Source organism: Doryrhamphus excisus, chromosome 12 (genome assembly GCF_030265055.1).
Source record: "Doryrhamphus excisus isolate RoL2022-K1 chromosome 12, RoL_Dexc_1.0, whole genome shotgun sequence".
Taxonomy (NCBI): Eukaryota; Metazoa; Chordata; class Actinopteri; order Syngnathiformes; family Syngnathidae; genus Doryrhamphus; species Doryrhamphus excisus.
The window spans coordinates 10,076,332-10,101,263 of NC_080477.1; the positions used below are offsets into that span (position 1 = coordinate 10,076,332).

General features: G+C 40.9%; 4 protein-coding genes and 1 long non-coding RNA gene across 10 annotated transcripts in view; 2 read left to right on the plus strand and 3 right to left on the minus strand.

Annotated features, from left to right (window-relative positions):
• The window catches only part of hdc (histidine decarboxylase), an 8,248-nt gene extending 5,705 nt beyond the window's left edge, over window positions 1-2,543 (minus strand). For both annotated transcript variants that reach the window (XM_058088605.1, XM_058088603.1), the window contains exon 1: window positions 1,907-2,543. The gene's annotated coding sequence lies outside the window, so the exon portion shown is untranslated. The remainder of the gene's footprint in view (window positions 1-1,906) is intronic.
• On the plus strand, window positions 2,390-11,605 carry usp8 (ubiquitin specific peptidase 8). Of its 3 annotated transcripts, none has more exons than XM_058088597.1 (19): window positions 2,390-2,520; window positions 3,091-3,254; window positions 3,341-3,485; window positions 3,579-3,664; window positions 3,738-3,870; window positions 4,288-4,324; window positions 4,488-4,671; window positions 4,870-5,032; window positions 5,109-5,250; window positions 5,463-5,722; window positions 5,840-6,325; window positions 6,941-7,015; window positions 7,124-7,413; window positions 8,029-8,250; window positions 8,365-8,575; window positions 9,048-9,284; window positions 9,484-9,626; window positions 9,793-9,925; window positions 10,011-11,605. In XM_058088597.1, exons 2-19 carry the CDS (start codon window positions 3,151-3,153, stop codon window positions 10,167-10,169), a joined length of 3,210 nt encoding a protein of 1,069 aa, XP_057944580.1. In that variant the 5' UTR covers window positions 2,390-2,520; window positions 3,091-3,150; the 3' UTR covers window positions 10,170-11,605. The 3 variants fall into 3 exon arrangements, with proteins under 3 accessions (XP_057944580.1, XP_057944582.1, XP_057944581.1); XM_058088599.1 differs by having other exon boundaries at window positions 4,506-4,671; XM_058088598.1 differs by having other exon boundaries at window positions 4,503-4,671; window positions 10,011-11,604.
• LOC131139225 (putative ubiquitin carboxyl-terminal hydrolase 50) lies at window positions 10,660-14,763 on the minus strand. Its single transcript, XM_058088607.1, has 7 exons — window positions 14,654-14,763; window positions 13,237-13,440; window positions 12,678-12,873; window positions 12,393-12,611; window positions 12,155-12,297; window positions 11,949-12,084; window positions 10,660-11,881 (listed from the first exon to the last, which is right to left on the minus strand). Exons 1-7 carry the CDS (start codon window positions 14,683-14,685, stop codon window positions 11,693-11,695), a joined length of 1,119 nt encoding a protein of 372 aa, XP_057944590.1. The 5' UTR covers window positions 14,686-14,763; the 3' UTR covers window positions 10,660-11,692.
• The window catches only part of LOC131139226 (uncharacterized), an 18,877-nt gene continuing 7,197 nt past the window's right edge, over window positions 13,253-24,932 (plus strand). Inside the window, exons 1-2 of the long non-coding RNA XR_009132204.1 lie at window positions 13,253-13,677; window positions 21,695-21,826. This is a non-coding gene — a long non-coding RNA (uncharacterized LOC131139226). The remainder of the gene's footprint in view (window positions 13,678-21,694; window positions 21,827-24,932) is intronic.
• mapk6 (mitogen-activated protein kinase 6) overlaps window positions 22,557-24,932 on the minus strand; it is a 14,555-nt gene continuing 12,179 nt past the window's right edge. For all 3 annotated transcript variants that reach the window (XM_058088601.1, XM_058088602.1, XM_058088600.1), the window contains exon 8: window positions 22,557-24,883. In XM_058088601.1, the coding sequence (XP_057944584.1) occupies window positions 23,795-24,883 (1,089 nt within the window). In that variant the 3' untranslated portion in view covers window positions 22,557-23,794. The remainder of the gene's footprint in view (window positions 24,884-24,932) is intronic.

The following is a 24,932-nucleotide window of genomic DNA, read 5'->3' on the forward strand; positions in this document are numbered from 1 at the left end:
TATATTGATGTACTGATCCATTGATCTTATGTATTTTCATCTATATATTTGTCCCTCTATTTTATTCCAATGTTAAAAAGCTAAATTTAAAAGATTTATTTTTAGTTATGTCAACAAGCAATTAATTTGGTTGATTATGTTGCGCATTTAAGGGGAACTATTATGCTTATTCCACGTTTCTGACCTATAAATGTAGTTACAATGTTGTATTCTCGTGTTAAACAATAATATGATGGCGCCCCACCACTGTGCTGTGTGGAAAGCATCTCAGATAGGATTATCCTTGTCATGCCATAATGTTGGAAGCCATCAGGACCATAAGGGTTTCATTTTTTTTCAGAGAATATAACTTCCTTCCATTGTTCAATTTCCCATGTTTGGTGCTGTCATGCAAATTCCAAACAAACAATTTGTGGCATTGAAGAAGGTGAGGCCTTTGAAGACGTTTTGGTTCTTAACACCCTTCTCTCGCAGATGCCATCGGATGGATATTGGACTGCAATCTGCACCAGTAACAACCTTCATTTGGGCCAAAGGATCGGCCAGTGTCTTCATGGACAGCCAATTGATTCTCACATGGTGACATTTTTTGGGGTATACCATTTGACATTTTTGTCACTGATCCCTCAAGATGGCAAGATCATCCATCCATTTTCTATGCTGCTTATCCTCACAAGGGTCGGGGGTGCTGGAGCCTATCACAGCTGACCTCAGGCGAGAGGCGGGGTACACCCTGGACTGGTTGCCAGCCAATCACAGGGCACATATAGACAAACAACCATTCACACTCACATTCATACCTATGGACAATTTGGAGTCACCATTAACCTAGCATGTTTTTGGAATGTGGGAGGAAACCGGAGTACCGGAGAACATGCAAACTCCACACAGAGATACGGAGAATTGAACCCAGATTATGTGGCTAACCACTCGTCCACTGTGCAGCCCCGAAATCATGACAGTGAGAATACCAGAAAATGACATTGAATTGACATTTTAGATACAATAGTGCACATTACAATTTTTCAACTGTTCTTAAAATTTTGATCAGGAGTGTATGTGTCAGAGGATGTCTTCCCATATTGCACAACGTACCAAAGTGCAACATATTTTATGACATAAAAAAACATGTATGAAATGTATTTTCTATATGGTCATTTCATCCATGAATACTTTGCAGACTTTTGATCCCACAGAAGTCTAAATGTCTGTGAATATGGAGTGTATGTGTCACAAAATACAACCAGCTTAAGGATTTTATGAACAGAGAGCACAGTGTAGGCTTTGTGCTCTATTTGTACTTCCATGTTTGAAAGTCTGACCTGATGAAAGCACTTGTACACATAATTGTGCAATCTAAGCTCCAGGTGCCCCCTTCTGACTTCAAAGTCTAAGTGCTTTATGATTCTGTTCTGTTGTTTTTTATTTTTTATTTTGACCAATACTGCACTTTATTAGAATTTGCATTACACAAGTCTACTTCCAAAGTTAAAAGAACATGAATTTGTCCAAGTGAGGCATCTCAAACAGGTCATTGTTATTGTTGTGTAAAACTAGATGATTTCATTTGGGTTTGGATAAATCCTGCGACAAAGCATGATTTTTATAGATTCTGAATAAATTTTTTGGATAGCTCACCCACAATAGTTGAAGTAGCTGAGGTCACAGGTCAAATAACAGTTGTTTTTTTAAACATAATTTTGCCTTTATGCAAATATAGTATATACTGTAATGTATACAGATATACAGCACTTCTATTGTTCAAATAGACCTAACTATGATGTTCTGATTGCATTTTTGTTAACTGTACTGTCAATTTTAAGTAAAATCGTAACCACCAAACAAGCACAAAGGCAATCACTGTATAATAAGGCTAAATAAAACTGAAATATGTCAAATGACTCACCTGAGAAGACGCATTTTAATGCAGAGAGAAAAAGAAGGCCTTTTTAGTACAATACTGTTATCTAGTGGGGGGTTTCAGTATTGCTGTATTTTATAAAGCCTCCTATTTAATGAACTGTATTGGTCAGAGTATACTGATCATAAACACTAAGTTGTGTTTTCTTTCATCACTTTTGCTCTTTGCCATCTTGTACAAAAAAAAACTGACGTTAATTCTTTAGATCAAACTTTGTGATTTCCTGTTTATCAGTGCAGTACTACTATCGTATTGTTACTTAATGTTTAAGAACCCATGAGTGACAGAGCTAAGAAAAATATTCTTAACCTGTCATGTGTGTTTTTATTTGAATTAGTTTAGATTAAGTAATAATTAGAAACATATTTTATAATATGCGTATTATCATGAGTCTTACTTCGATGGTTGGCTCTCTTTTATGGCAAAAGGTTGTACTGTTCTGTATATTGTGGTAATAGCACAATAGCTCCTGAAGATGGCAGCAGAGTTAAGTAACGTGGTGGCATCGCCCACTAAGACTTTCAGAAGAAGAAGACGAAGACGGAATCAGGAATCAGCTGTCAAAAAAAGTCCACCGAAGAAAGAACGTATCAACAAAGGTAATTGGAATTAACAAAAGCTGATCTGTGAGAATATCTACATTTATTGGCGTTAAACGTTAAACCCAACAAAGCCAAGTGTGCTTACTACGGTTATTTTTCTGTCCGTGCTGTCTTCTAAGTAGCTCACATTAGCTATCACCTAACTGCGTGAGCTGACACTTTAGCTTGATAAACAACATAGCTAGGCTAGCTGGCTAACTTAGAACGCTAAAAGCTGACTTCTTTGCTTAGTGGTCGCGTTGAACCAATGCTTGACGTTTGAATAACTTAAATGAACGTGAATGGAGTTGTCATTCAGTAGACGGTGACGGCTAATGTTAGCACCAAACTATGTTTGTGTTGTCAAGTCCTGCAGCAACATACTATTAGTCCAAACAGGTGTAACACCAATATTCTGTGATGGTTACGTTTAGTCTTTAATACCTTTCATAGTCAAATGCTGTTAAATATTTACATTATGGTGATTGTGAGCTTACCCTGTTAGCTTGCATCACTCATCAGATGTCATGCAGAGCCGTATTTGTTTAAAAAAAACAATAATGTTTTTGTTTGTGTTGTCGGTGCCAGGTATGTCGGAAGGAGTGCATTGATTCAACCTGTGAGGTCTGACTGAACACACCCGTCAAGATGCCTGCGGTGTCCACCGGGGCCAAGGACCTGTATTTGTCCACAAATCTTGGTGACCTCAATAAGAAGGCTGAAATCAAGCCAGACAAGACAAGCACAAGAAAGTATGTGATATCCATTAAGGTTACCTTACACTGCATTTGCTGTATAAACACATTCACAATACTAATACCATCTTTCTGTGATGCAGCTATGTTCATAGTGCCTGCAAAATCTTCAAAGCGGCAGAGGAGTGTCGTATGGACAGAGATGAAGAGAAAGCTTATGTACTCTACATGAAGTATCTAACAGTATATGACCTTGTCAAGAAGAGACCAGACTTCAAGCAGCAGTCGGTATATATACTCGCCATCCTTACATTTGCATCTTTAGATTTTGGTGTGGTGGAAGTCTATTTTTATAATTCCTGTTTATTTCGATCTACAAAGGAGTATTACCTGAACATGCTTGGGACAAACAATTTCAAGAAAGCCATTGAAGAAGCCGAAAAACTTGCGGAAAGCCTCAAACTCAGGTAAGAAGGTTTGATGATGATCATATTGTTTAATGATCATATCTAATCCTGCGAATGGTGACATTTTGAAAAGGTATGAGGAATGTGAAGTAAGGCGAAAGCTGGATGAGAAGGAGAGACAAGTCGAGAAAGAGAGAATGGAAGAAAAAACAGAGAAAGATCTTCCTCCCAAATCATCATCAGAAATCAAGATGGACAACAATAAGGTAGTGCTATGTATACATTTTACGTGGGTGAAGGAATACTCAAATACAAGTTGGAGAGACTTTATTTAGGTAGCATAGATTAACCTAAGCTTAACAACAGTGATGTATTTTGCTTATTTTAAGTTAAATTGATCTCCTGATGACAAAAGCTGAGTTGTTAAAGGGGAACTGCACTTTTTTAAAATTTTGCCCATCATTTACAATCCCTATGTGAAACATGAACACATACTTCTTTTTGCTTTTCTGTGCATTATAACGCAAGAAAACGAGTTAATGAGCTAGCTAACAATGCCATTGTGTTATGAATATATATTGTTTTACTGAAATCTCAATATGCATTTGAGCTCAGGACTTGTAAACCTTTCAGTAAAATGCACATTTCTCTTTTTTTTTAATCTAAATTATTGTGACTGTCAGGTAAAAGAAGAAAAAGATGAGCTGAAGAATGCAGACGGTAAGCAGATGATGTCGTGATTCAATGTTCAATTAAATAGATTGCTCTATTAAAGATATGGTAGTTAACTGTTAATTTCAGATGCCCCTGCCTCTTCATTGGCTTGTGGCCATTCCAGATTGTTGACATTCTTCTGCCATGTGTCACTTCAATGACCTTACAGTACCTGTTATTGCAGCAGTGACGCGTGGGGGCATCACAGCGGAGAAACTTTTCCACATGATGACAGACCAGATGATTACTTTAATTGTCATGGATGCACGGAACCAGAGAGACTTTGAGGAGTCTCACATTCAAGTTCCATCACAGGCCTGCATCAGTGTGCCTGAGGAAGCCATCAGTCCAGGGTATGTGAGAGGAGGCGCATATAGAAAATAAATAGCTTGAATTTAGTTCCTGTCAATTGAGACTGTTATTATTTCTCATATGTTGAGGCAAATATGATACAGCAAATACAAAAATGGTGCATTATATTGTATGTTATTTTATCCTCTCCATTTTGTCTCCTGTATTTGAATCTAAATTGAGTTTGATTGATTTTTCAGGATCACTGTGAATCAGATTGAAGAAAAGCTTCCAGAGGTGTCCAAAGAACAGTGGAAAAGGCGTGGATCTGTGGATTATTTAGTCCTGTTAGACTGGTTTAACTCTGTTACGGATCTTACACTGGGCACTACATTGCGGAGCCTTAAAGATGCTCTGTACAAGGTAATTACGTTGTCAATTTAAGATGTGACCAACCATCTGTGGTCTAATTTAATCCTGAATAATTCTGACACTACAGTGGGACAGTATAACCATCTTGAGGAGTGAGCCACTGGTGTTGGAAGGAGGCTATGAGAACTGGCTGTTGTTTTACCCAATGTACACAACCAATGCTAAAGTCCGCCCTCCTCGAGAAATCATTACCAACACCCTGCCTCAGTGTGAGTATCATCAGCCAAACTGATGCTTTGGCATAAAAAAAATAAACATTGTTCACAATGTACTAACTTAATAGTGAACCCTTATCGTGAGAATTTAAGTAATGAGATTTACTACATGTTTGTTAGTCCAGTTTTTACCCAGGTTTCATAGAGTGTAGTTTAAACATGTGCAATAATTGTCTTAAGGTTGATTAATGTTATGTTTTTAACAGTAAACTTTAGTTACCCATCTCTTGAGGAACCAAAGTCTCCTACTCCACCTCAGCCAGAACCAGAGCCAAAAGAACCCACCGCTCCCTTACTAGTGAATGGAGTTGCTCCAACCAAAGCGCCCACAACTACAGCTCCTGTAGCTGCAGAAAGACTACCAGACAGAGTTGACTTTTCTCGCTTAAATTCTGTGGTGGAACTAAGCAAGAAAGGACCTTTGACATCCAGCCAACCTTCTGCCACATCCAAGGCCGCACCACAGGTATGATTGGTCTTTTCCAACCTTTGAGTTGGAGATGTACATAAGTGAACAACTCCCAACTGGACTTGATTGTTGAACTTGCCCGACTCATGTTATCATTTTATCTTCCTGTCACAGTTTGACCGCACAAAGAAGCCCTCAATCCGCTTCTCAGAGGAGCCTAAGAGCTTAAATGGGCCCGACAAAGACTCCAGCAAGAACATGCCAAATGTTCCTGACCGCTCAGCCAAACCAGCCTTCAACATTTCTTTGTCTGAAGAAGATGAAAGTCGGATGCACTCTGAGGTGGTGGCATCCAAGGAGAAAGCCAGGCAAGAACAGGAGAAACGCGTTCAGGAGCATCAACAAGAGGAGGAGAGGCGGGACAAGGAGCTGAAAGAGAGGCTTGAAAAGGAAGCGCTTGATAAGAAAAAGAAGGAAGAGGAAGAGAATAGACATCAAGAGAAAAAGAGACTGGAGAGACAGAAGGCGGAGGAAGAGGAGGATAAAGAGAACCAGGTGTGGGAAGACAAAGACAGGGGAAGAGAGCAAAACTCTGACGCACCAACAAAGAGTATGTCTCTAGACGCGCCTTCTCACAACCATGTCGTCAGTGAAATAAAGGTCAGTTGCTCTTCACATCACATCTTCGGGATGCACCTGAATGCATCATTCTTAGCTAAAGCTAGCTCAGCATTGTGTGCTCACAGTGACAGGTTTTCACCGCTGCGCTGTGCAGGGATCAACTGGAACATCAATATAAATGAAATCTTCAAGATGAAACACTCTTAATGCCCAAAATAGCCATTCAAACTTATTTGTTGATATGATGCACACAGAGCATTGAATAGATTTACACTCAGTCTCCTACTCCCATCTCCTCATGCTGTGAGGCGTTCAGACACACTCCTGATTGTGAGTGTTAGGCGCTAATAGTTTTATTTCATTTTTATTCATATTTCATTTTATTTTAATTGAATGAATGAAATAGCAATACAGCTCCATACTGTATATACCGTTTCTTGAAAATATGTATTTTCACAATAATAAATCATAAGCATCAGTTCTTAATCGGAAATTACACATTAATGTGTGATTCAAAATGTAAACACAGATTTTACAGAGTATATACTGCATAAATACTGGTTATCGCTGTTCTGAGAGGGTCACACAAAAGAGTAACAACTAAATTGCATTCTCCACTATAAAGTAAAGTTGACAAGTGTTTTTATTCCACAGAGAGAGCCACTGACGAGAGCAAGAAGTGAAGAAATGGGAAGAAGTGTGCCAGGCCTGCCAGATGGTTGGATGAAGGTACCATGTGACACTATTTAGTATGCAGTACAAAAACTTTCAAATCCATTTTTTTAATGTACCTAATTTATTTCTAAGTGCTTAATAGTCACGTCTTTTCTCATGTAGTTCCTTGACACTGTTACCGGAACCTTCCGATATTACCATTCCCCAACAAACCGCGTCCACCTGTACCCGCCTGAGGTCACTGTTCCGACACCACCAGCTGTGGAGCAGAAACCACCGCGACCAGCTGTGCCACCATCCAATGTGGAGAAAGAGCAGGAGCGGGAACAGTCCAAATTAAAGCGATCCTACTCTTCTCCAGACATTAGCCAGGACCTGAGAGAGGAAGCCCAGAAGAAGACTTCTGCCCCAACTCCCGCTGCCGCCATACCGACCATCAACAGAGAAACCAAGTAAGGCACACAAGCGTTTGGCTATTCTCCATTCCGCTAGACATAAAATGGTAAGAAGGTAGTGTCAGATTTTGTGTCAGAGCACTGTTGACATATTTTGCTGAAGATTCCAAGTTCTACAAAGAATGCACCAATACCTATAAATGCCGTGCCAAAAATTATTGTCGTTGTGGATTAGACCATTTCCAGGTAATATGCATTTGTGTGATGAGGAAGGTGATTAAAGGGATTAACACACAAAATAAGAATTTAAATACTGACCTACACACCGCTGTTTCTATTATGCATATGACAATAAACTCCTTGAATCTTAACATCTCTTATGAATGTGTGCAGCGATACTTGAGGTAAAATGAGACAAAGATTTAGCTAAAAGTTGAAAAGCGTTCAGGAAAAAATCTGAAGTATTCAGGGAGGCCATGCATCAAAGTATTCCATTGTTTACCTAGCGAGCCCTGAAAAGACCTGAAAGATGACCGAATAATTATAAGGTCCCACCTTATTGACTCTATGTACATTTTAAAGTGAAGGAAAACAATATGCTTCTTTTGTGGAATAATTGTATACTTGTAGTTTTTTTGTCCTTTTAATATTGTTTTTGTGTTGTTTCTTCAGACCATCCAGTGCTAAAGTCTATTCTAAAGTGGAACTTGCACGACCCTCAGCTGCCAAAATTCGCAGCCTGAATCCAACATTTGGAGGCCTAGGTTCAAGTTTAACTGGCCTTCGTAATCTTGGCAACACTTGCTACATGAACTCCATCTTGCAGTGTCTGTGTAACACTCCAGCCATGGCGGAGTACTTCAACAACAATTATTACCTGGAAGACATAAATCGGTGAGTACATCTACATGCACATACCATTCACAGCAGACATATTAGGGGTTGACTATAATATTAATCAAGACATGTTAATCAGCATTTTTCCTTCCTGTTTTTGTGTTCTGACAGGTCTAACATTCTTGGCCATAAAGGTGAAGTGGCAGAGGAATTTGGTGTGATCATGAAGGCGCTGTGGGCTGGTCTGTACAAGTGCATCAGTCCACGGGACTTTAAGACCACCATAGGAAAGATCAATGATCAGTTTGCTGGTTACGACCAGCAAGACTCTCAGGAGTTGCTGCTCTTTCTCATGGATGGACTCCATGAGGACCTCAATAAGGTAGAGCCATATAATATATAACGATCATTTTGGTGCTTTTACTTTTCTTTTCTTTCCATTCCGTTCTTGTAATGTAACTCATAAAGTAACAATGCTCTCTATCAATCAGTGGACACAATCAAAGCCATACTACCGCAACCGCTTTCTGAGACAAAGTAGTGCAATGGTCAGATAGTTTGGGACACTTTTCAGTGGAAACCTTGCAAGATACGGTGTACCATATGAGAAATAAAGCGGACTGTAGCCTCATTCAATATTATCAAATGTTAACATGGCTGCATGTTAGTGATCCTGAAATATATATACTTATGGCTAAAATACAAGCATATATTGAATTAAAAAAAAATGTAAGCAATATTCAGCACTTTTTTTAGTTGAGTTTAAATCTGCCTGCTGCAGTTTTTAGGGGTTTGCAAAATGGCGGCGCAGTATATGTTTACTAACACTCTGTGTGTTTTGTCTGTGTTGTCAGGCGGACAACAGGAAGCGGTACAAAGAGGAGGAAAATGACCACCTGGATGATCAGATGGCAGCAGATCTGGCCTGGAACAAACACAAGCTGCTGAACGAGTCCATCATCGTGGCACTCTTCCAGGGCCAGTTCAAGTCCACTGTGCAGTGTCAGACTTGCCACCGCAAGTCTCGAACCTTTGAGACCTTCATGTACCTTTCTCTGTCTCTGGCCTCCACCAGCAAGTGCTCCCTGCAGGTTAGTTACATTTGTGCATTTACATTTGTGCTCTGTACGCATTGACTGTAGTCATCAAGAGACTTTTTTTCGTTTTTTCCCCAACAAGGAAATATTTCTTGATCCTTCAGCTTAAATTTCAATCCGTTATAGTATTGAGAAAAGAAGTTTCAAGTGAAGTAAATAAACATTAGAAAATGTATTGCTCTCTGCATCCCAGGATTGTCTGAGGATGTTCTCCAAGGAGGAGAGACTGACTGATAACAACAAGGTCTTCTGTCGGCACTGCAAAGCGCACAGAGATTCTACAAAGAAACTGGAGATCTGGAAGGTCCCCCCACTTCTCCTGGTGCACCTGAAGCGGTCTGTAGTGACATGTCTCTTTTGTTAACTTGAAATAGTTTTGACTGAGATTAAATACCGGGTCTTGACGTTTTACATTTGATGATGTCGTCATCATCATGCACTGAACTTTCAACTTGGACCTCTGCTGTGTGTTTTTTCTTCACATTCCTTGTTATCCTTACAGCTTCTCCTACGAGGGTCGATGGAAACAGAAGCTGCAGACCTCTGTAGATTTCCCTTTAGACACTCTGGACTTATCCCAGTATGTCATCGGACCTAAGCAGAACCTGAAGAGATATAACCTGTTTAGCGTTTCTGTGAGTAGATCTCAAATAAATCTGTTGGGGAACAATGTGTATACATGTTTGCATGCACTTATTTCTTTGTTGTTTCATTTTCCAGAACCATTACGGAGGTTTGGATGGTGGCCATTACACTGCCTACTGTAAGAATGCCTTCAAGCAGCGCTGGTACAAGTTCGATGATCATGAGGTGTCAGAAATCTCCACCTCTTCTGTCAAGTCTTCTGCTGCCTACATTTTGTTTTATTCCACCCTGTGATGGAGCTTCTGAACCTGAAGACCATGCGACACCAACTGAGATGGTTGTCTTTTTCTTCAAGAAAGCCACAGTTGGGGGCTCATGATGTCCCATCATGGATCTGATGGCTGAGGTATCTGTCTGGAGAAAGGTGCACAGGCACGTTGTGCAATGCTTCCGCCACTAGAGGACCCTATAGCTGTGACAACATGCCTACTGCTCATATTTCCGGTCTAGAGGCTACAAATATGTCATCCTGACTCCACCCTGTGTGGATTCATTGTAGGGCAGAGAACTGCTTCCAAGCTTCTCACTTGTTGCAGTTAACATGAATGGCTGGATTGCAGAAGTGTGTGAACATCTTGCTAACACCTACAGTACATGGCGTATACATACTTAACAATGCTGATGTTGCACTTTTCAAAATGTAAATATTTGAGTACATTTTTATTTGTTACTTGACCAATTTTTGTTGTTGTTGACCGTAGCAGCCATATTAATCACACCATGGTCGTTGCATTAGGTGCTACACTTGCTAGCTGCCTAATGTCTTGCATCGTTAAAGAGGACCTATCATGATTTTCCATATTTTCTAGATCATGTACAACAGGTTCGTGATAGGCTGGTGCTGAGACAAGTTGGCCAATCAGAGGACACTAGCCTTAAGAACTTTGAACCTGACAGGCATACATAAAGTGCCAGACAGTGCAAGAGAAATAGGGATCATTTTGAAACTGTGAATCATGCAACACTACTCGAGCGGGCTCTCAGAAGAGCTGCTGATTAGCACAATAGGTCCTCTTTAATGCTATGGAAACAGACTGAGTATGAGTATTCACATTTGCATAATATTGAAGGATCGGCGGGAACTGTGATGGTTGTGTGTTCATGTTAATTACATTGTTACACTTACATAATATGCAATCAGTAGAGGTATGTAGAACACAATAGCTTATCAATCAATACTCAATGTGGAATGCTTTAAATTGGTGCAGATTTAGAGATCTCTTCTGAACTTTTATCCAGCCAACGACAGAAAATTCTGTTCTTATGTTAGTTTGAAGCCATATTGACATTGTTAACAAAAGGAAAATTAAGGTGTTTAAAAAATTGGGCTAATTTTAATCAAATATCAAATCTCTAGATTGTGAAATGAACATGTATCTGTTTGATCTAATTCTGTCTTCAGTACTGATCACATATGAGACTAACATTGACATGATTCATTAGGTCAGCATTAACTGAACTAAACACAAGCACAAAGTTTGGTGAAATGGACCAGAAAGGGGAAGTGCAGGCATTTCACTTGCTCATTCGATCACTTTTCTCGCCTAGCATGAGACTCAAACATCTTTATTTTCTTGTAAATGTTGATTTCTCAATGCTTTCAAATCTTTCAGTATAACAAATATATTAAAGTCAAACAACTTATATGCCTATTTATTAAAACTGATTTGAATTTGTGGTTGTGATTGTAGAAATGGTGCCATTAGAGAGATGCAAAGTTAGGAAATAATTCCTCTGTGTATATCAGTATGACCTTTTTAAAGTCCCAGAATCTTTGGTTTACGAAATGGTTTGCGGCTGTAAAGCAGGATGTAGGCGTCTGCCGATTGCACATGGCTGTCTGGGATTTCTCGAACTGCAGAGTCATCAAAACAGTGCCACGTTTGGGTCAGGGTGCTGTGGCACAGAGCTGTGTAGTGACCCATGTTCAGTTGACCCGCATGGTTCTGCAGACAGAGGAGTTTTACTTCAATGTCCCCCAGCACACAAAACAAAAAGATATGGCGCACTTACCACAACCGCATAGAGACGATAGGAAGAATATGAGGTGTTCTGTGCTGAGCTGGACAGAAAAAAGCCAAGATCAAGTTTCATGGAGAAGACGACATTCGTCCTCAGTTTCACTTGGTTCTTTCCTTTACAACCAAACCTGCAGAACACAGCAATGAGTCCAACTGAGATGCAACCACGTACAAGCACTTAGTCACTTTCCTACCAACCGTTTCAGGTGCAGCATGAGGATTTCTGGGGGTTTGTCCAAACAAGTGAGAACTGCAGTTTCTCTCCTCAGCTCACAGGCTGAACAAAGCATCTTCTCTGCCCCTGTCAGGAGAGTTTTCTCAAAGAACAGAGACAAGCAGTCCTGCACAAGATGGGTATGAGACCTGTTATTTCCCCTTGAATCTTACCAAAACATTTTGGACAGTAGTATGGACAGAACACCAAAGCTCAAGGTACCTGAATGGAGCACTTGCTGGTGTGTGTGGGAATGGGTAAGGAGAGCACCGTGAACGTCTGCATGCTGTGGGCTTGATGGTCACACTCCATGCACACCGTCATGTAGCTCAGCTGGCCTTCAAACAACTTGGTCACAATGGTGGACTCCCCCAGTATAGAAGCATAGTTTTGGTCTCGCCTGAACTGCTGCTTGGAGAAGCGGATCTTACACCTCCCAACCTTTTAAAAGCACACTAAAGTCACCAAAGTGAACTATTTGAGAAGATACGATGAAAAGAATCGAACCTTTTTCAAGTCGTCATGGAGCTTGTTGAAGAGGAGGAGCAGGAGCTCTTGGGCATCCTGTTGGGAATGGTTGTTGAATTGGGGCAGGATGGAGCACAGCACTGTCCTGGCCTCCACTGGGGCACAGCTGGAGCTCCTCCCCAGCCACATCTGCTCCAAGAGGCGTACAAACACCTGGGTCACCTGACACTTGGCCCTGCACAGACATAGAATAAGTGGCTTCGTCTCACTAGATGGCGCTGTTTTCCTCTTTTCCAACTATAAGTAATCTTCACCAGCTTGGTTACTCATAGATTTATATACAAATCAGCGATTGAATCAATATACTTAACTTTTCTTGTAATCCTTTAAGTGTTTTTGTGTGTAAAGAAATACGTCTGTCGTGTATAAAGAAAATACTGTATATGCATCATGAATACCTTGTATTTTCAGTGCAATTTTCTCTAGTTGAAAGATGATTAGGAACTAAAGAAGCACATCACAATGTATGGGAGTACTGTAGTCTTTGTCCCACTACATTTTAAACAAACAGTCACTACCAGTAGGGGGGTTTTCTCACCGTGCCAGCTCTTTGCGGGTGTCCTGATGCAGGAGGTGCTCCACAAGGGGCACCGTGGAACAAACACACTGTAACACAGCGTTCAAGTAGCAGAAGTTCCCAGTGTTGTCCAATCCACACACACCTGGTCGATCCCATCCTTGATATCTGGCTGCTGAAGAGCTCAGTCGATTTCCCGTCACAACACTGCTTTTTGTGTTTTTTCTATCGGAGTAAGAAGAAAAGATTTGAACTAGGTACTCTCTTAGAAAATGTCATGATTAACAAAAGAATTCAAAAATATAGAAAACTATAATCAGTATCGGTATTGGCAACACCTTTCCAGTATTGTACAGTATTAACTTGGTCTCAGATACCAAAATTTGCGGTATCGCCCACCTCAAGAAAGAACCGCAGCAAACCACTCTTGGCAGTGAAGCCGTTCAGTCAAGTCATTGAAAGGTAAAGTTATGACGAAAGTTATTATCCGAAGCTTTAAAGCATATATGTTTCATACTGTCTGCAATTAACCTTGAAATTGTGTCTGTCAGTCAAAAAAGTTAGCTCAAGCAAGCTAGTTTGATGGTGTGTGACTATTAGCTGTTAGCTTTCTGAAGTAGCTAATAAGCTAGCATCGCCAATATATAATTATAATGATAATAATATATTAACAATGATAATGCTAATCCTCTACCAGTTTGCCAAATATATAATAATATTTCTTAGCCAAATATAAGCACAGCTGATAACTATTTTACAGGTATGTTCTATAACTACTTGGGAATTTTGGTTAGCCTTATTAATTTGTTCCAGAAGGTCTGACTCGTAACTTGACCAGTTAATTTGTTCCAGAAAGTTGTTCCATGTTAACTCAAGGCATGATTTTATTGTCACACATACAGAAAACAATTGAAAATGCTTATAAATACATACAAATGACAGAGAGGAATAAATGTTGTGTCTTTGTGAACAAGCATGTCTTCAATGAAGGGAATAATACCTCAAAGCGTTAATTTATCCCTTTCATTTCTTTGAATTTAGAATTGTTTTATGCATATATTCCTATAAAATTTTGTTTTTTTAAACCTTTTTCCACTATAAATATAGTTAGAATGTTGTATTATCGTTTTAAACTTTGCCAAAGTTTCAGATAATGAGGTTTGCACATTTGGATGTACGTCATAAAAGAAGTTTGGGATGGTCCAAAATGCTCTGTTTTAAAAGGCATCGGATTCAGGATGCAACACATATGGTTGTGTGTTAAAAGCGGCCATTTTAAAAAGATAAATTGAACTCCTATAAGTTAGCGGCACAAAGCTGAAATCTTTCTATGCACTCGGGAGTGTGACCAACCACAGCAGAGTGGGCGTGCCTTGAGGCAATACAAAGTAGCCGAAAAATGAAAATAATAGGTCCCTTTAAAGAGAAATAAACCAACCTTTCCTTGTGGTGATTTGTCAGACTTGCCATCGCTTTGTATGATGTGCTGTTGAGCTGAGGCAGGACAGGCACTCCGGCGCCATGGTCTAAAGCCAGCTGAGAAGCCAGAGTTCTGGTGAACTGTGTCAACTGGACCTGCCTGCACGAGCTCTGCAGGGTGTGTAGCACAAAAGTGTTTATGTAGATGGTGTGTATCGTCACCCAGAGGCCGAGAAGGAGCATGTCAGCTTGTGATCCTCTCAGGTTAGATACTGAATAAAGAAGAGCTGGTCCTGTCCAGCCTTGGAGATGAGCTGCAAGTAGGGATAGTTGGTCCTCAGTGGCACATTGAAGGCTGGAGGTGTTCTGTGGAAATGAACATAACTCCATCGTCTTCCTTTTCTTGGGTTGATAAAACTGTATCTTGACTCCTGAGTCCAAGAAAATGTCAACAAGCTTGCCCTCCATCCAGGCGGAGGTGTCCAACCACAGATGATGGCAGTGGCCGTAAAAAGGTCTAAGCAGGTGCTCCACCACTTGCAAAACTACAGGTTTCCTACTGCGTCTGCGGAGATGTTCAGGAACATACAAGTGCATGTTACAGATGAAGCCTGAGCCTATGTCACAAAGGATGGCGAGATGAAGAGAACAGGGCCCCTGCTGGTAACAAAGTTTGTATTTCTTCACAGCCAGGTTCCCACCAGGTGTATATAACGCCTGGTAACGCTTAGTCACATGGTTACAGAAGGCAGACAAAGTATCCAGCTTGTCTTCATCTTCTAGTCGGCTCAAATACAAAAGGCTGCTGTGGAAGCAGTTTCTCTTGAGGACCCACTTCCATCCTTCTAATTTGAGGCTTAACTCACACTCTCCAACAGAAAGACCGTCCTGCAGAATGATGGAGAAGCAAGTTAGCATCTCAGCATACTCCTCCTCAGATAGGTCAATGCCTTGCTCTTTGCTCTGAGTGTGTGAAAACTTCAGCGTAGCACCTCTTCTCATCAGCTCCCGCATGGCTCCTCTGTCCAGCACCTCCAGAAGAAGCTCTCGGGCCGTGTAGTACACCTGGTAAGCCGGACCCATCTGAGTCCTGCTAAAAGGCTTTACTTTCTTGAACTTGAAGATGTTAGGCAGACACAGGCTGTCTCTGCGAGAGTCTCCATGCAGCTCCTCCACTAGGTGGCACTCCTCTGACATCCAGCAGCATTCCTTGACTGACAAAGCCTTGGCCTCCATTGTATTCTTAGTGTGCTAAGAAGAAAACATGTTAATACATTGAGCTGTTCAGCTCTGATGCCCACATGTGTTAAGGACTGATGCCATAATGCTGATGTGTGAGGAGCTTGTTTTACAGTGTGAGGGGCTAAGCAAGCAAATGCAATACACAGGGGGCAGTTGTCTTATCCTATAGGGCGTCTCATAAAGTGTGTACTGTACAAATATCTCTCTGTGTGTGCGTGCTCGGGGATACATGTCTTTGCCACATTAGAAAATGTTCTGCGAAGGGAGCTCTCCAGGGGTCCTCGCTACCTGGCAACCTGTGAACACAACAATCCATACACAAAGTAGCTCCCATGACACACATGTACACTTTTGTGTCGGACTCCTGGGTTTGCATTCACTTTTAGAAAGACGTTTCACACTAACGACTCCTTTTATTTGTTTCCACATGATTCATCTGGTACTTGTCCCCCAGATAAATTCAATATTTACAGTACACATTTAAAGTACCAATATTACTTATAATGACTGGCCACAACACTTGCTTATGAGATTTAATACAAGAGCTGTACTGCACAGTTTATGAGTTTATGAGTTTCATTCTTAGACTGTGATGCATGTTGAGTTTTGGCACACATCGGATCTTATACCCAAATTCTGACAGTGCAAGCGCTTTTGCTCCATGACTTACACAAAACACAGTTAGGACACTGATAAATTGTTACTTACTGCTTGCTCAGTACACACAACCAAGTAACTTTGGAAAGTTTGTCCGCTAGTCCATACTTTCACAAAACAGACACAGTGTGAAATGCCGTTAACAGATTAAAATGTATTTCTTTTGCTGGTAGGGAATCAGGAACTTCAGCTACTTGAAGGTGCCTGATGGTGGCATCTTTAGGACTTGTAAGCAAATGTGGCTTTGCTAGCAAGTAAACAGGAGTAGAGGTTGGGGAAGGGCGGAAGAGGCAGAGTCTGTCTGGTTTACAGACATGTCCATATAAGGAACTCCGCCCCTCCGTGACATCAAAAGGGGCAGTTTTACAACGCCTTTTGAAGCCGAATTCACAGAAATTTGAAACTATGGGATTTATACACATTTTCATATGTGCGCTTTTGACAAAGGCAGAATTTGTGATTAAAAAAAAACATAAATATATTACATTGGGTGCTGCACGGTGGAAGAGAGGTTAGCATACAGGCCACACAGCTAGGAGACCCGAGTTCAGTTCCACCCTCGGCCATCTCTGTGTGGAGTTTGCATGTTCTCCCCGTGCATTCCAAAAACATTCTCGATTAATTGGCGACTCCAAATTGTCCATAGGTATGAATGTGAGTGTGAATGGTTGTTTGTCTATATGTGCCCTGTATTGGCTGGCGACCAGTCCAGGGTGTACCCCGCCTCTTGCCCAAAGACAGCTGGGATAGGCTCCAGCATGCCCGCGACCCTCATGAGGCTAAGCGGTAGAAAATGAATGAATGAATGAATGAATGTTACATCGGAGTTTAACAATTTCAACAAATGTTACATTTTTGTACAGTATTTATGACATAGAAGTCTGGCCACATTTTAGTATCATCAAAAAATATATTTTTCCTGACATCATATATCATTAAATCCTCCACAATAACTGTCCCTTGCAAACAAAGTAGTTTTATCGTCACAAATGATTGAAACACTGAGTAACAGCACGGATCAGCTGTTTAAACAGACTCTATATTTTTAAACTACATTTAAGGCTGTGGGGCTCTTCTCCAAGACTTCTCCATCTGGTGGCACAGGTTGGACTAGTTCCAGGGTTGCACACCTGAAACCAGGCGGCGACGCTTGGCTGTTTTGTCAGTTTCAGTTGAATTAACATACTGTAACAGTTGATGGGCAGTCTTTGTCAAAAAAATGTGTGTTACCTATTCAGATTTAATACAGTATCCATCATGTGTGATGATAGAGTGAAAATGATTATTCAAAAGACAATGCAACCGAAGTCAAAGCCACATATGAAAAAGGGTTCAGAAACGGCTACATTTTCCAATTGTGAAATTGTGAAATGTAAATTGTAAATCAAATGTCTCTGACAAACAAACATGTAGAAAACATACATTTCTATAGTGGCGTTCATAATGCAAAGCACAGCCATGAAATAGTTAACTTTTTTTTCTACATCAGTAGCCGTTATTACAGACTGGATAACTTTTATTATAGATAAAGGCATGTTAGCGCTGAGTGAGTTTATCCGTTATCGTAATAATAAAGATGAAAGTTGCATTATCCATGTGTGGCTGTGCCTCTGCCTGCTGAGGTGCAAGAGCGAATGACAGATGTCACCCAACATCTACAAAGTGACATTTATGACGTGGGTGACATTGTATGAAAACTAGCATCGATCCATTACAAGTAGCGGAAACCCAGACATCTTTGAATTTCCTTGCTTGGCTAATATACCAGCTTTGCCCCCTTTTGAAAGGAGCTTCTATGATGTGCACTGGCAGCCGTTTGGCTGGTAGTTCAAAGGTGTAGAATCTTTGTTGGAATCCCCTGTGATTATTCGCCAGTTGGTATGAGGGCCAGTTTTTATTAACTCATTTCATACGGCTGCTATGGATAATGTGAATGGATTCATGTATTTTCTCATAATAAACCAGTTACTCTGCCCCAAAATTCACATGGTAGACTCCCTTGTTACGTGATTTTTTTTTCTTGCAAGCTTCTTTTTAGTTAATTTTCTCTTTTTGGCCTTTTGGAAAAATAATTAACCTTGCTCAGTCAGTGAAAATGATCTTACATTCTAACATGCTAGACAAATTGACTAAAAATACCACACTTGTTTTAGTAATAGTTTCAGTTTTTGCACAATTGAATTGTCAAGAATAGCATATTCCAATTTGTCTTACATTGATCCTCCTTGAGGACATAGTACACAAACAATCTCAACAATTTCCCCACGCCCACACACATTTTTTACAAGCTCAACTTTGGCTGTGTGATTCCTTTCTTTATTTACCATCAAGATTTCTCTGAGTTCCACCAGTGAGCATTTTGTATTGTGTCATGTTCTTGAGTATCATGATGTCATCTTTGGACAGTTTTGTCTTCATGTTCTTCTTTCTTCCATGGCAGGCAGGAGTACACCCTGCATGGATTTTTACAGAACTTTACAGTCATCACTTATTATTAACTTATTTATGTTTGTCATTTATACTGGTCATTTTCCATAATTGGAAGAATCTATACCAGTACATAAAAATGAGACCCAACTCTAATTCATATTCAACAGGAGTATTTTTGAAGTACAAAGTTGAGTGGAAATATTCTGATAAAGGTCAACTTTGTTATGGAAAACAGGAGGGGTGATTATTGTTGTGTTGGAACGTATGCAGGCAGTCTCAGCGTGTTAGGAAAACTGGTCACACTGCTGGAAAATGAGAACAACTGATAAGCGCCTCTCTGTCTTTCACTTTCAAGTTGACTGCATAACCACAGAAATGATGTTTATAACATCAGCATGATAATGGAAGCCTTGAAGCAACGATTATGGCTTCTGATCAAACCAGTACTGAAGTAAATAACAAATGTACTAATACAATTTGTCAGTATTTTACCTAATGTAAAACTTTTTGAGATGATTTACTACTGAATGCTATTATCTACATATTTTTCCCACTGCTTGTCAATGAGCACTTAGCTAGAACTATCCACTGTTTGCTACTTCATTTATTAGCGGTCATTTATCAAGCCAAGGTCAATTTATTTTAAACCTTCTGACTGTGGATCGCCTGTCATCCATGTCATGATGATCCCAGAGATTATCTAGGGATTGAACACATATTGGAAGTTTTATAAATCTAAGAAGGGCTTTTGTTCGTCCGTGCATAAGATAATACCATGGTCATTTACTTGGTCATGGTTCAACTTTCAATGGTGGCTGTCATTCTATTATGACTATATAGCTAATTGTATGTTTTTACCATTAGCCCACAGGTTAATATTAAAGGGGACCTAAAGAGGTTTGTGCATTTGGAAGTGAGCCCTGAAAGAAGTTTGGGATGGCTCAAAACGCCCTGTTTCAAAAGGTGTGGTAAAACTGCCAGTTTGTGATGTCACAGAGGGACGGACTTCCTTATATGGTTCATAGTTAGGAAGCACTTTGGGCGTGTGACTAATCGCAGCAAAGTTTTGGTTTTGGTAGGAAACACAAATCAAAGGAAATACAGCTGGAATCAGTGTAGATTCTGCAAAAAAGTTTTCTGTGCGGGTTATTGTGTGTAGCATCTCTATAGGACACCACAACTCCATACAAAGGGTTGAAAAATTTGCATAATAGAACCCCTTTAATAATCCAATTTTATTGCATTATTCCATTTTAAAAGTATCTGTAATTATACTTGTGGACCTCATTTAGCCACAGTGGTCACTTCAAATAGATGTTTGTTAAATGAGTGAATTTGTTGTCCTGCATGCTGCCCATAGGCCATGTAAAATGATGCAGCGATCAGGACAACTCTCTGACCTCAACAGTAGTTAAAGTGTTCAACTGTGAGAACCGATGTCTATTTTTAAAAGCACTTTGTGTTCTAACTTTAGCATTCACGGCCACACCGCTCAGAATATGGACACGCAGTCTGACACACAGTAAACTGTGGCCAGTAGCTTTAGCACTAGTCATATCTTCAATTGCCAACCTTGGCATTGCTTGTCGAAGTATCCAAAGTTACTTCAGGAGCTTTCTGCTTCTGTCCATGCTTGGCACATTCTTCCACCACCATTCATGACCTTGGATGAATAGTATACGTATGAAGCAGTTGTCAGCTGATGGCTGCAGAGGTGACCGGCTTATCCGGATCTTCTTGGATTTCATTTCAAACGTGATGAGGCCATGCCACTGAACAGGCTGAGAGGGATTAGAAGGTGCCAGGAGCCACCCGGCCAGCTCAAGTGGGAGAACATATCATCTGTGTAGGTGTTAGATCTTAAGCATTTCACATGAGTTTTACCTCCAACAAGGCACAGTATATCTCACAAGAGAAGAAGTCCAGTTAGAGTTGAGTAGAAATTAACAAATACATTCCGGATTTCCATGTTTTTTCCAGACTGTACAGAGGTAGCATGGAGACAAATGTGAATTTTGGGGCAAATCTTGACAAATTAATTGGAAAAGGAAATGATTTTACAGTGCCACCTGTTGTGACGCTGGGATGTCACTCACAACGCATATAGCGAGGCATTGTGTTACTCCTCCAGAAATATAGCAGTTTCATTCATTATCAACTACTTACCAACAAAATTAGAAGGTGGGGTTTGGCAGTACTCCGTAGTGCTTGGGAGTGTGACCAATCACAGCACCCACCAGAGTGGGTGTGCCCAGAGGATTATGTGCTCAATTATGGAAATCCAAGGAAATAATGCTGGAATAGGTGGCACATTCTGGAAGATCTAGAAAGAATTCTGTAGTTTATTGTGTGTAGCTGCTCTATAGGAGTCCAGATCTCGATACAAAGGGCAGAAAATGAGCATTGCAGTGGACCTGGATAGTGTTTTTTTCCATGAGACCACAAAAACAACACATAGCTGCCCTCATTTCTCCTGACAGGAAGTAACAGCAGTGGGAAAACACCCAGCACAGTTGTACAGTAGCTGATAACACATGACCCAAAATTCTTCAACCTTTAGACTATGGCGTTTCCTATCTGAGGTCAGTGATGTGAAGACTACAACATCCCATAAATATGTACTTTAGTTTCCAACTTCGAATACATACTGTATTAGGAGACACTTTAAACCTGGACCTCTTTTTGGTATTGGTTTGACACCAAAAATAAAACATTGTTTTATTTTATGTAGGGATGTCTGGACGGATTCAGGATCAAGATCAGCGCCCAATCCAGTGTATTTTGAAGATCAGATATCGGCCTCCACCAGAACGGTCCAATCCGGTTACCGTATCACATCCATAGCTGAGGGCCACACAACACGGTAGGTGCAGTAATGCGCTTCATCACTGGTTGCCACTCGACTCCTATCTCCTGCAAAAAGAACATGGAACTTCACCATGCAGACGTATCCACGGTGTACCGTGGTGTAGTTAGTTTCACATTGGATATTTGACTCTGTCGCTACAGCGGTAGTTTCCCCTTACTGTGCACAGACTGCAGTGTTAATTTGCAGGGAGCTTGCACGGGAAGTGCTGCTCTAACCGCTGATTGTTTATAGTAAGAATCATCAAATTACTATCGCGTTGAGGAGTTTGCCATTAACTCTCACATACTTGCTGTTTTTCTGTTTTGGAAGAAACGAGAAAGACATTGTATTGTTTCACGTAAGGATGAATCCCAGTGAATCAATTTTTGGAGATGTAGAATGCAACACTTGCCCTTTGTTGACGCAATTAAGCATCTGTAGCCTACTCACTTTCAAATGTCATCTCACCAAACCACATCCCCGGCAACTTGGCTTTCATCAGTGTTCAAAAATGTACAGCGTGTGTGTGTGTGTCCATGCCCAGTGAAAAGGGTGTCATATGCATCTACACCTGCTAGAGTTACATGGCAATGAATGACTGTTGCTTAATGTTGCATACCTTGGTGAAAAGTACACATTGGTTATGTAAGGCTGCTAGTTTCTGTGCAGTTTCACCTCTGAAAGCAGGGGGAAAAAAGTCTGCTCCCCACCTCCAAAGAACAGAACCAATGAAGAGACATCTAGATTCTTCGCCAGTAATTTTATTTTTACATTTTGTAGAACAGGGGAACCAATGATTACAAAAAAGTCCATGTGTCCTACATGCTACACCTTAACCTAAATTATCATGCTTGCTTGGAAAAAATATAGAAATTTAACCAAAACAAACAGAAAGACAATTAAAAACAGACGCACGTTATACTCACCATTAACTTTACTTTGAATGTACCTTTCTCTTGCCTCCATGCACGCAATGTTTTATACATTACATTTAGTTTAAAAAAAAAATTAAGACTTTTAGGCGCTGCTATAAACTATAGTTGTTTTTCCACTAGCAATAGAATGCACCTATAAATAAAAAAAATCCATTATGACAACATTGATGGAAAATAGAAAGCCTCAACTTGGTTTCCAACAGAACAGATGAATGTGCTTCCTACCGTTAAACAAGAAAGGAACACTTGGACACCCAAATAGTGCTGAAATGAAAATGGTCAGCCTAACTCCTCACTCTTCAATAATCACATTGAAATAACACAAATTTTGATAAAATAAATATCGCACATCTGCTAGAAATAAATAATGATTACTGAAAACACCTCACTATGTTAAATGCTGAAGTGAGAGATTTCATCTATGCGACCACTTCATTTCATGGTACGAGGATGGTCATGTGTGTAAAGCACTAGTGCGGCTTAGAGTGTCTCTCGCGGCTGTTACCTTGAGGTAGATAACACATTACATTAACGCCTACGGTAATGGTTGCTGCTGGCATCATGTGTCACATTTACAGTATGAAAGGGCTGTAAAAGGAAGCTTTCGTTTACGTCATATCAAAATTAAACAAAAAAAAATCCATCCTTATTCCTACATCTCTGAAATGGCCTCAACAAAGCACAAAGCAGACAGCAATGCTATTGTTAGCCATTCCTTCTTTGTCACACCTTAACAGCCAAATCATACATCTCCTAAAGCCATCTTTCACCCCGCCTAGTTTCTGTTTGTCTACAGTACTTAAGTGTGCGAGTGACAGGCCAGTTTAGCAATGAGGGCGTAGACATGAACCCATGAAGGCCTGGGCATCAAGGCTCAGAGTGACCAAAAACTCCTTAAGTAGAAGAAAATCACCCATCTCAACTCTTAAAATTTACTTTTAAAATAATATTTAAAAAATGTATGAAATGATTTCAAGTAGAATATATCATATCATATAACAAAAAAAGGACAAACAAAACAAGATCTTGCACTGTGAAGGAGTTGTTTCTAGTTAAGATGCTTGAAGATGCTGCTGTAGGTTTTGTGGGCGATCTGAGGAGAACATTTGACAGCACAGGGGGTGAGGGACGCCTGGATGGATTTTAGAGGCAGCTCGTCGGCGCTGTCAAAGCCAGGCAGGGCCAGAGAGTCCAGCTGCATATTCAGCACGATCTCTGTGCTCCTGCTAAGGAAACTCTCACCCAGCTCGCTTTCCCTGGCCTCCAAGGACACCGTCTCCAGGGTGGCCACAGACGCACCAACTACCTCCTCCTTGCGGCTGAACAGGCGGTCCAGGTAGCTGGTGTAAGTGCTCTCCTTCTGGAAGTGGTTCTCTTTGTGACTGTCCCAGCATGCTTCATCTATTAAACAGCCGTTCTCTGCGACTCGTTCACCGGAGCCGAAGCTCTCCCATGTGTGCGCAGGCCAAGGACCATCACCGCTGACAACTGCCAAGCCTCCACCGCCTAACTGGGCCAGGTTCACCAGGCACTTCTCCTCTTTCTCCTGACTTATGGACTTGGACATGGAGCCTGTCCTAGGGGCCTCCAGCTGAGAGACTGAAGAGTTGAGCTCGTTGAGAAGACCCACATCATTGAGTGCCACCTCTTGACAAGGCTCAGGCTGAAGGCTCAACTTGATGGTACTGGCGATGAAGGAGTCAAAGTCAAAGCCTTGTTGACTTTGCGGCTGTGTCTGATGTTTCTCTTGCTCGCTGTCCTTTTCCGTTGGACATTGGGTCTTTTCTGCCTCCTGCATCGCAATCTGGGCCTTCACCAGCCCGTTCTTCTCACACTTTGTCTTGGCCTTGCGGTCTGCCTTGTCCTTACTCTGCTGCTCCTTCCAGTTGGAGAGGTCAATGATGAGCTTGGGCTCATAGTAGTGGTTGACTTCACTGTCCCTCCAGATCAGGTTGTCCAGGTAGGAAGGGGACACTGCCTTGTAGTTACATGTGTGGCTACACTGAAGGTCGCAGTATTTATTTTCATGATGATCATCCTGCCACGACCGCTCTGATGGGAAAAGAGTGGAGTAGTCAAAGGATGGCTCATCCAGGAGCTTTTCCCGATCTCCGTCGGCATATTTCCGAGGGTCCACCTGCAACACACCACAGGCACATGTCAGCAAAGCAAGTACTTTACCGCCA

Bases quoted from the DNA above. Each gene is read 5' to 3' on its own strand.
- usp8 (XM_058088597.1), top strand. From the start codon at position 3,151: ATGCCTGCGGTGTCCACCGGGGCCAAGGACCTGTATTTGTCCACAAAT. The intron at 8,251-8,364 runs GTGAGTACATCT...GTGTTCTGACAG, and splicing joins TACCTGGAAGACATAAATCG to GTCTAACATTCTTGGCCATA. The intron at 9,285-9,483 runs GTTAGTTACATT...TCTGCATCCCAG, and splicing joins CCAGCAAGTGCTCCCTGCAG to GATTGTCTGAGGATGTTCTC.
- LOC131139225 (XM_058088607.1), bottom strand. From the start codon at position 14,685: ATGGCAAGTCTGACAAATCACCACAAGGAAAG. The intron at 13,441-14,653 runs GTTGGTTTATTT...TTACTCCGATAG, and splicing joins ACAAATCACCACAAGGAAAG to AAAAAACACAAAAAGCAGTG. The intron at 12,874-13,236 runs GTGAGAAAACCC...ATGTCTGTGCAG, and splicing joins ACCCGCAAAGAGCTGGCACG to GGCCAAGTGTCAGGTGACCC.